We start from the raw sequence: 10,542 nt of genomic DNA, 5'->3' as shown, positions 1-10,542 counted from the left end.
ATATATATATATAATATATATATATATATATATATATATATATATATATATATATATATATATATATATATATATATATATATATATATATATATATATATATATAATCTTTCTCACTTAAACAGACGCATAAAGAATAGAGAAATTAAGGATTTCGTTATCGAAAATCAATGCACACAGGTTTATTGAGTTTTGATTTTGCTTGCATCTGTAAAATATGTATTACATTTCCAAAACAAGTAAAATATTTTGTGAAAGATTAAGGAATGAAGAATGATGACATGATTGTAACACTGACAACTCGCTTAAAGTCTCGCCGCAAACAGCGATCATTATTCAGAATGGTAATCACTTCTTTCAGTTTGATTTTTGTGTTTTCCAAATTCAGTTCGTTCAATTCAAACAACACAATAGCAGATGGCAAAAATGATACACTTCTGGGCAACATTTTTGTTCTACGTAAAGAAATATACGAACTGAAACGTCCTGAAAATTTTCCCTTTTTTATGTTCCGGTGAATTAAAGCTAGTCTTGACAAAAAATCTATAAGAAAACTTCAGAAATGTCTTTAATTTTATCTAGAAACGAAGCATAGAATATGCTTTAAAGATATTCAGTGCAACGATAAAACAATACTTTTATTCTGATATCTGTCAGTGAAAATGTATAAATTTTGACAAGTCCTTCGTTCGTCGTCAATGGACTCTGTAATTTCTATTAAAGAATATTTCAAAATTTGAAAATTACACATCTGCAATAACAAAATGTTTTATTTTGACGGTTGAACTTTCACTTATGCAATGTAATGTTTAGTAAACATGTTCTTTGAACAAAACAAAAATATTATCGAAAACATCAACAACAAAGACAGCAATAACAGTAATAACAATTATAAAAAAAACATTAATGGAAGAGTGTTTGAAGAGATAATAAATTCACGAGACGTTATGATAATGAGAAATATGATGACCAGTTATCATAATTTCTTTTACTGCCGTTATTATTGATATTGCCTTTTATCATTTTGCTTATTGATAGAGAAACTCATGAGTTTCCTAGTGATAACGATAATGATATCGTAGATATATGTACAGTATATCAGGCGTAAAGTGGAAAAAATTGACGTCACGTACAGACACTCATATCTGATGTGGTAATATCTTCATTTGAGACGTATTAACATAATCCTGTATTTCCTGTGTTCATTAATCCTTTATTATTACATCCTAATGTGGTAACCAGTTTGTAGATGGAAATCAGTCAATCAAATCCAGCCAAAAAAAAAAAAAGCGTTAGTGAACTTATCGCAGTCTGTTACAGTAAAGATGTTACGTTGACGTGATATTCTGTTTGAAGAATTGATAATACAGATATGCAATCCATATGTGTATATATCCGGAAGAACACGAATACATGTATATATATATGTGAATGTATATGCATAGATAAGGTACGTATGCAAGCATGTACATAATCTTATGCATATGTATATCATAATAATGCGAATTGATGCATCTGGCTTTCACGATTTGGACTTGTACAGTTGAATGATTCTGCAGACAGGATTGGAAACGAACTGTGTACATATATATAGTTAAGTGGAACTTGTAAAAAAAAAAAAAAAAAAGTGAGAGTCGAGGAGGTAACGTTAATATGGAGTAACTTGGTAATGTACTTTTTTTTTCTTGTGTGTAAAGTTTTTCCTTGGAAAAGAAACATAAAAGATGAAAAAAGTAAACTCTTACAAGCTTAGGACGACGACGACGACTCCGTTCGTGAATTTATAAATATCTATTTTGGAATTCATAGCGAGGACTGGGTCGTCTCGAGTCAGTTGTGTGGTCAATGAGAGACTTAAAAAAATCGTATTTTATTATATATATATATATATGAATACATATATTGCTTTTACTTTCATCCCTTTCCATACAGTGCCACTGGGGACTGGATTAACATGTGACGCACTTTCTTCGTTTTCATTTGGGTCTTTCGCTCTTTCCTTCTTTTATTTATCATGGTTTCATTCTGCTCCTTTGGAAAATTTCATAATGAAATATGTGTGCATACTCATATATACATATATATATATAATATGTATAAATATATGTATATATATATTTATAAATGTATGTATATATTTATATATACACATGTGTATACATACAGTATTCACATATGTGTGCATATTTATTTTACATATGTACACATTTTACATCCTTATTACCTTTCTTCAGTAATTCTGTTATGAAATAACTAACAACATTGACATGCTTAATTTTGTAAAGCAGTATCGTAACGTAATTTTAGGGCCATGGCATCATTCTCACGACTAACCGTTCAGGGCACACATAAAGCTACAAGACTCCAAATAACATAACATAACAGTCATGTTATGTCGTCCTTCTTCCATTGCAGCAACATTAAACTAACCTGTTACTAACACATTTGTGCAAGTTTATCACGTTCTCAACTTTTCATGTTTTGCATCTGATAAGTTCTCCTCTTCCAATTTGTTCATGTAGATAGACAGACCTGTTTTTTTTTTTTTTTTTTGTAGGTTATGATGAATCATTTCCTCGATCAATCTTATCCCATTGTATTTATCAGTGTATTCAAAGATGTTTTGCGTACGATCAGGATATAATATATGTATATTTTTCCCTGTTTCCCTTTTGAACGCAAATGCAATTTTCATCCATGCTGTTATTGTTTTCTTCCTTTTCATCACCGCACCTATTTTAATTGTCTATTTACCCATGGCGAGAGCGCCATACTAGGAGGCTCTGTTCTTTGGCTTATGGGTGGGTTCCGTCTCATGATATCATCCTTCGTGCAATTGGTGGTTTTACCCCCGGGTTTAACACTGAGGTTATTTTTCTGGATCTAGAGAATTTCTGTTTGAGAAGGGTTTTCGATTGGAAGTAATTTTCATGATACAATTGTTTGCTGGAGAGATACATTACTTTTCATGTTGTCAGTTTTACCAGACGGTGCAAATATTACACACACACATACATACATATATATATATGCAGATATATTGTAAATATGTATATTTGTGTGTGAGCGTGTGTATCCATACATGCACTAAAGTAACGCACACACATTTATGCGTGCATGAAAGCATGCACAACATGTGTTCATAAGAATACCCATGTAACTTGAAGGAAAAATAATAATCTAAGGGAGGTTTTCGAAGACTTTTGTTGAATTTCCTTGGAACTGAATAAGCCACTGATCCCATCACCTGCTGCTATGTTGCTCTCCAACGCATTCACATTGACATTACGTGTTTTTGGAACGACTTTGCTTTGTGGTATGTAATTAAAGGTTTCATAATTACACGTGTGGCGTTTCTTTTAATAACCTTTCTGATGAGATTGGCGAGTCAGAGTTGACAAGGTTTTCAAGGTAAGTTTGTTGAAAGAAAATCGAAGCCAGTAAGAAACAAGTAAAAAATGAGCCGAAGTTTCTTCGACGCAATCGAGTTTTCTGTACAGCCGCTACGGCGTATAATCAAGGCCACCGAAAATAGATCTATCTTTCGGTGGTCTCAGTATAATGCTGTATGAGCCGCGGCCCATGAAATTTTAACCACGGCCCGGTGGTGGCCTATTTTATATCTTTGCCAGATGCACGATTATGGCTAACTTTAACTTTAAATCAAATAAAAACTACTGAGGCTAGAGGGCTGCAATTTGGTGTGTTTGATGATTGGAGGGTGGATGAACAACATACCCCTCTAGCCTCAGTAGTTTTTAAGTTTTGAGGGAGGACAGAAAAAGTGTGGACAGAAATAAGTGCGAACATAATAAAGTGCGGGCAGACAGACAAAGCCATCTCAATAGTTTTCTTATACAGAAAACTAAAATTACTTTGAATTAAGGAGGTCACTATGGCTATAGGAACAGTGTGCCTGATAATCTGATGTTAGAGGAGCTCAAATGAACTGTGTGAAACTTTTCAAAATAGTATCAACCGCCTCGGTAGTTGGTGGTTAGTAAACCCCAGTCACCCGGAGTACACATAAACCCCGACTTTGGCACTTTATAACTCTGGAAATTTTCAACCGATCGGGATGAAACATTGACTTTAGAGCTTCCCCACTAAGGTCTATAATCGTGCCAAATTTTATCGAAATCCATTCATCAGTTCCGGAGATCCAAATATCGATTTTTGGCGTTCAGGGGATGTGGTAAGGGGTGGGCGGGTGAAGGACCTTACATACCTGTAAAAGTATACCTTAGTTTTACCAGACCACTAAGCTGATTAAAGCTCTAAGGGCTGGGTAATTAGACTTATTTTACGGTAAAAGATACAGCTGTGATACTTAGTTTTCTGAAAGCTCGTATTCTGGAGGTTGTGTCTCTCCGGTTTTGTTTTTTGAAATAACGAAATTTTAAAGTTACATAATGCCATCCAAATTAGCCCCAAATTCAAATTTCCTGATGCTCAGGTACGGACTGCTCACAACATTAGATGAGAGGCCGTTTTCTTAATGTGTGTGAATAGCAAGTGGTGTTAGGAGAAGCTGGCTGACTTACGGTCAGTTATCTTAATTAAAAATTGTCACACATGTTGAATTTACCTACGCGGTTTTGGTTTTCGCGATCGTTGGCCTACCCTAAATAAAGAGTTTCAATAGTCAGAACGTTTTCACACACACACACACACACACACACACACACACACACAATATATATACATATACAGTATGTATATATATATATATATATATATATATATATATATATATATATATATATATATATATATATATATATATATATATATATAAACGTAAACTGTTCAACGAACTTGAAAGAACACCTGACGCGTGTTTCAGGTCAGGTGTTATGATCTGCAGCTCTGCGCCTCTTCCTCTTGTTAGAATCAGTATTCAAGGGTTCTTTCCTACAATAGAACATCTGTGCAGCTTGCTCAGCTGTGTTGTGTGAGGTTAGACCCTATGCACGCCAGAATGGATTTTACGATCATTGTGGATCTCATATCCATCAATATCATAGGACCAAAGTCTTTTTTGCTCTCTGGAAACCACTGCTCCAAAACAACAGACCCACCTGCTACTGATAGACTGCAGCCTTTGGCCTCTCAAGCTAAAGGTTAGCAATATGCTGAATATTTTGAAAGATTAAATAAGGGAAGTGAGGCCCCCACCTACGTTAAAAATGCATCTCCTTAATTATCACTTCATGTCTTCCTGCAGACAAAGGCCTAATATGGACATAGAACTGCAAGTGCATATGGGCAAAAACTAAAGTGCCAAGCTTGGGGTGTGTATAGACAAAAGTCAGACAACTGGCACAGTTTGGCTGAAGGCAAGGTCTGAAGAACATTCTTGAGACCTTGGGTCCGGAGATATCCTCGATGAGATCAAAACCCCTGGAAGTCAGTTAAGATTGTGAAAGACACAATCTTCCATGTGCAGAAATTCGCAGCAAAGCCTCCCAGAGATATACTCATCAGTCAGCCTATCTGGTGACTATTCCATTTGTGGCTCTTCTGTTAGTTAATTTTAAGTCGATTTACCGAGTTCAAAAGAGGTTGGCATGAAATGTGGACGTGCCAAAATGCGTCGACCATACTGGACATATGAATTGTGAATTTCCGCAACCAAAGTCACTATGAATGTTTGGATAAATCACTAGATGTTTAGGCAATGCAATAAGTTTGATTCTCAGGCTCCATTTAGTCTCCCTTTGTACCCACCGATAAAATGCGAACCTTGCAGTCGCCGTTAAATTAATCTAAGCACATGGAATGATAAAATGAAAGTACTAGTGGAAGTATAAAAGTGAATTTGAATAAATTAGAAATAAAAAGGGAAAACTCAGAAATACCAGAACTTGAGGACCACAAATAAAGCCAGAAGAAGAATGTAGACCAGTCAAAACTTGGGGACCACAAAATATCGTGTGGACCAGGCCTGCACTGTAGAACACTTGCTTTCTGTCTGTGCATCTGGTATACGTTTACTACATTTTTCCGGCCAACTTTTTATACCATGGCTCCAAAATGTTATGTTTTTCTGCTGAGATTATCAGGCACATATATATATATATATATATATATATATATATATATATATATATATATATATATATATATATATATAAATATATATATATATATATGTGTGTGTGTGTATATGTGTGTGTATATATAATTATATTATATATATATATATATATATATATATACGTTCTGTCTATGTTTTTACAATATATATATACATATACATGTATCTATATATATATGTATATATATATATATATATATATATATATATATATATATATATATATATATATATATATATATGTATATATACATACATTATTTCTAGATACAGTTCGACATTTAGTTATTTCTAAACAAAATGTAATATCAAATGTAATATAGTAAGTTCAGTCTTGCATCCTTCGCAGCGAAACCCATATACGGTAATTAACTTGAAAAACCTTTACTCTCAAGATTATACAGGTAGAACCCGATGGTTTTTTAATAATGTATTTGCCTTTCTTTCCAGGAATAAAATTCGTAATTTAAACGCTTACCAAGCTCTTGGGTTGGCGCGTACATCTCTTGATTAACTTTCCTCGATATAGATTGTTTATTTGTACGTTCCCGCGGGGGCGGCTGGGGTAGTGCCGTCATTGCAACTCACGCGGTGCCCTATAGGAATTCTTAAGGTTTTTCGCAGCGTCCCTTCGGCCCGTAGCTGCAAGCCCCTTCCATTCTTTTTACTGTACCTCCATTCATATTCTCTTTCTCCCATCTTGCTATCCACCCTCTCCTAACAATTTATTGTTTCATAGCCCGGGCTGTGAGGTTTACCTCCTGTTCCACCTTCTGACCTTTGTATACTTTCAATTTTCCTTTCAGCGCTGAATAACCTCATGGAGCCTTCGTGCTTGGTCATTGGCCTAAATTCTATATTCCATTCCATTAAATGTACGGTGTGAAGAGGATGTCAAAACACAAACATCTTTGTTAATTTTTTGTTGAGATCGATACTACACGATTGTTCACAACTCAATTAATTTATTGATCAATACCAACATCATTTCTGTTTGGAACGAAAAAGATCCTGCCACACTGATGCTCAGGCAAGAAAACGTCTAATCCCGGAGCGGATGATGAGGTTGCTTAAATAATTCAGAATCTCTGCAGCGATCGACCTCCTGAATTTGGCTTCTCTCACAAACTTGGCATGTAGTATCCGCAAGTCGGGAATCCTTCGGGGACTGGTGGCAAGTCACTCTGTTCACCAACACGTAGAATGGCTGACATACCCAGCTCGGAATGGAAGTTCAAATGACAGTGCATGAACCAGTAGCCTGTATGACAAGAAACATTACTGTAGTGTACGTACATTTTACATATATATAATTATTTTAATTTCTGTTCATTTTTTATTTTTATTTATTTATTTTTATTTATTTTCATTTATTTTAATTTATTTTTATTGATTTATTTACTTTCATTTATATATATATATATATATATATATATATATATATATATATATATATATATATATATATATATATATATATATATATAATTATATAGAGATCTATGTATATATATGTATTATACTTATATATACATACATATATATATATATATATATATATATATATATATATATATATATATATATATATATATATATATATATATATATATATAGAGGAAATGAACACATGGGAATGTGTTTCACAGAAATAATTTGATTCACATCAGGACCGACCCCGGTCCTTCAAGTGAACACCTCCTATCTCATTTGTGATCTATGAGCCTGTGTCATTTTCTAATGTTGACTTCAACCTAAAAGTTCTTCTATAAATCATGTAATACAGAACTCATTTGACCAGAACTACGCCATATTATATATATATATATATATATATATATATATATATATATATATATATATATATATATATATATATAAATGGATGAAGCATGTCAGATATATATTTTTAATTCAAAATATGTCCTCAGGCTGCCATTAATTTCAGAAATACAATGACAATTCAGGAATTAATGGAATCTGACAATCTGATACATTACCAGTGTTAGCAGATATGATTAATTAAAACCTATTAAAGGATAAATGAGCTAACTCGTATCTTCTCTGAAACAACGCTCAAGCTGTCCAGCAGATCATATAAAAATGTATTTATCTGCTCTAAAATATAGTCAAAGAGTTATTTAATATATTATTATATATACCAAATTAAAAAAAATATTCAGATAGTTTATTAAACGCCCTATAAATATTATCTGAAAAATTATAGATTTCCATAGGAATTTTCATGCTCTTGTTTATAGCATAGATGGTAAATAAATTTAAATTACAGCATCCGCGCTTAAATCAGTTAATATTTGCCTGGTCATATGGGTTTACTAAAATGAAAATCTCCCACTGTCTTTATCTAGATTGGGAACAACAAATCTTTTGAGAACAAATCTTTTTTGGATTGCCAAGACCAACTGCTGTGAGTTATTACAGATTACCGAATTCATCATTACGACAGCACTATAGGCAATACTTAAGGTTCTTTGCGGCGTCCCTTCGGTCCCTAGCTGCAACCACTTTCACTCCTTTTACTGTACCTCCGTTCATATTATCTTTCTTCCATCTTACTTTCCACCCTCTCCTAACAAGCGTTTCATAATGCAACTGTGAGGTTTTCCCCTGTGACTGGTATTCAACATGTTTACGATGTGTGCACAGTAAGTCATCGACATATATTTACGACATGTTTCACCGCAGTGTGGACGTAACTTAACAAAGTATCACAAAGAAACACGGGAAATGCCCTTTTGGAATCTGATGACACTCACCAGGGTTATCAGCAGTGAAGCGAATGATGGTGAACCCGCCGTCAGGTAAGGTGACGGTATCCTTCAAGACTGGGTTCTCCAGCTTTCTCACGATGCCCCCAGCTTCGTCCAAAGCGATGACATCTGCCAGCGATGTATTACTTGGGGAGTAGAAGAAAGCTTCATGTTAAGAAACTGAATGTGAACACAACGAATTCGTTTTAAAACAGTCCTCGATAAGACGACATCCACTTTTGCCCGGGAGGACAGAGTCATTATCGCGTTTGCTGCAGATGTAGAACTTCGCGTTTTAGGTATTTTGTCTTCTTATGTAAAGAATTTGGTATGCTCGACTGGGCAAACAATTTTGACTGTGCAATGGAAGCCTAAGCAAAGGAAGTGAATGTATGAGCCAAGCACAGAAGTGTATATGTACAATTTAATCACATCTTGTGAAGATCAAAAGCCACAGAAATGGAGTCTTACCTTTGAGAGGTGTAATACTTGACCACCTTCAATAACTGAAACCTTCTTGAAGTACATTTGCAACATTTTACGCTACACCCAGTTTTGCATAACCTGAGACTTGTTTCCCCAATACATTTTACTGTTTTCCTATAATTCCAGGATAATGAAAGACATGGAAACTTGAATATTGATACTTTAGATCTTTAAGTTTGGTGGGATGCTGAAAAATGGAAACTCTGACATTCAGCCAATTCTTGTTTGTCCTAATCCGAGGTGCAGTTGAGGTCCGAAGTGAAAGCCTCATGTAAAATCAAGAAATGATCCAAGAAAAATAGAAGAAAACGAAGAAAAGCTCAGGTAAAAGTTCATGGTGCCACCTGCAGAGCAAAGTTACTGCACCCAAGTGACTGAGTAAACGCGTCCACGGAACAAAACACTAGACTCAGGCAAAAGGGAGAGTGACTAGTATTTTAATGCCTATTTCCTGTTTTTATTTTTTCCTCTCATGAAAGTACTACTGTAGTATATTCCGTATAGTTTCTGCTGTATTAAAGTGGTCGTGGTGTACTTTTGGATGATTTCTAATCTGTTTCCTTTCTAATGCATATATGGCACGATGTCTATATTCTCATACTCTGAAGTACCTGAGAGTGCTTGGGGTTTGTTTTCACACAGTATAAACATGATCATATATATATATATATATATATATATATATATATATATATATATATATAATGCTTAAAAACCACAGTAGATACGTATTTCAGTACATAAGTGAATCCACAGGAAAATGACAGACAGAAGTTCAGTATCATTTTCCGTAGTATTTGCTTATGAATATATATATATAAACATACATACATACATATATATATATATATATATATATATATATATATATATATAAAATATATAGATATACGTGACTTCAGTATATATATATATATATTTAAGGATTGCTGCAGGAAAGAAGTTCGGTACTGTTAACAACAGTATATCTATTTATCCATCTATATATATATATATATATATATATATATATATATATATATACATATATACATACACATATATATATATATATATATATATATATATATATATATATATATATATATATATATATATAGAAATCATTTAACACAATCGTGTGGAACAGAAATAAATTTCTGACTGTCGGGAAAAGGGTCTCAGGTGGAAAGCCCAGTGGGTAAC

The 10,542-nt window shown here is 33.6% G+C and overlaps 1 protein-coding gene across 1 annotated transcript in view; it reads right to left on the bottom strand.

The window, feature by feature from the left end:
• Window positions 1-7,008: 7,008 nt before the first annotated feature.
• The window catches only part of LOC136833708 (uncharacterized), a 20,780-nt gene continuing 17,246 nt past the window's right edge, over window positions 7,009-10,542 (bottom strand). The window contains 2 exon segments of the mRNA XM_067095898.1: window positions 7,009-7,361; window positions 8,878-9,017. Of these exon segments, the coding sequence (XP_066951999.1) occupies window positions 7,222-7,361; window positions 8,878-9,017 (280 nt within the window). The 3' untranslated portion in view covers window positions 7,009-7,221.

The sequence above is a fragment of the Macrobrachium rosenbergii genome, chromosome 52, assembly GCF_040412425.1.
Source record: "Macrobrachium rosenbergii isolate ZJJX-2024 chromosome 52, ASM4041242v1, whole genome shotgun sequence".
NCBI lineage: Eukaryota > Metazoa > Arthropoda > Malacostraca > Decapoda > Palaemonidae > Macrobrachium > Macrobrachium rosenbergii.
This window is presented reverse-complemented; position numbering and strand designations above follow the sequence as displayed.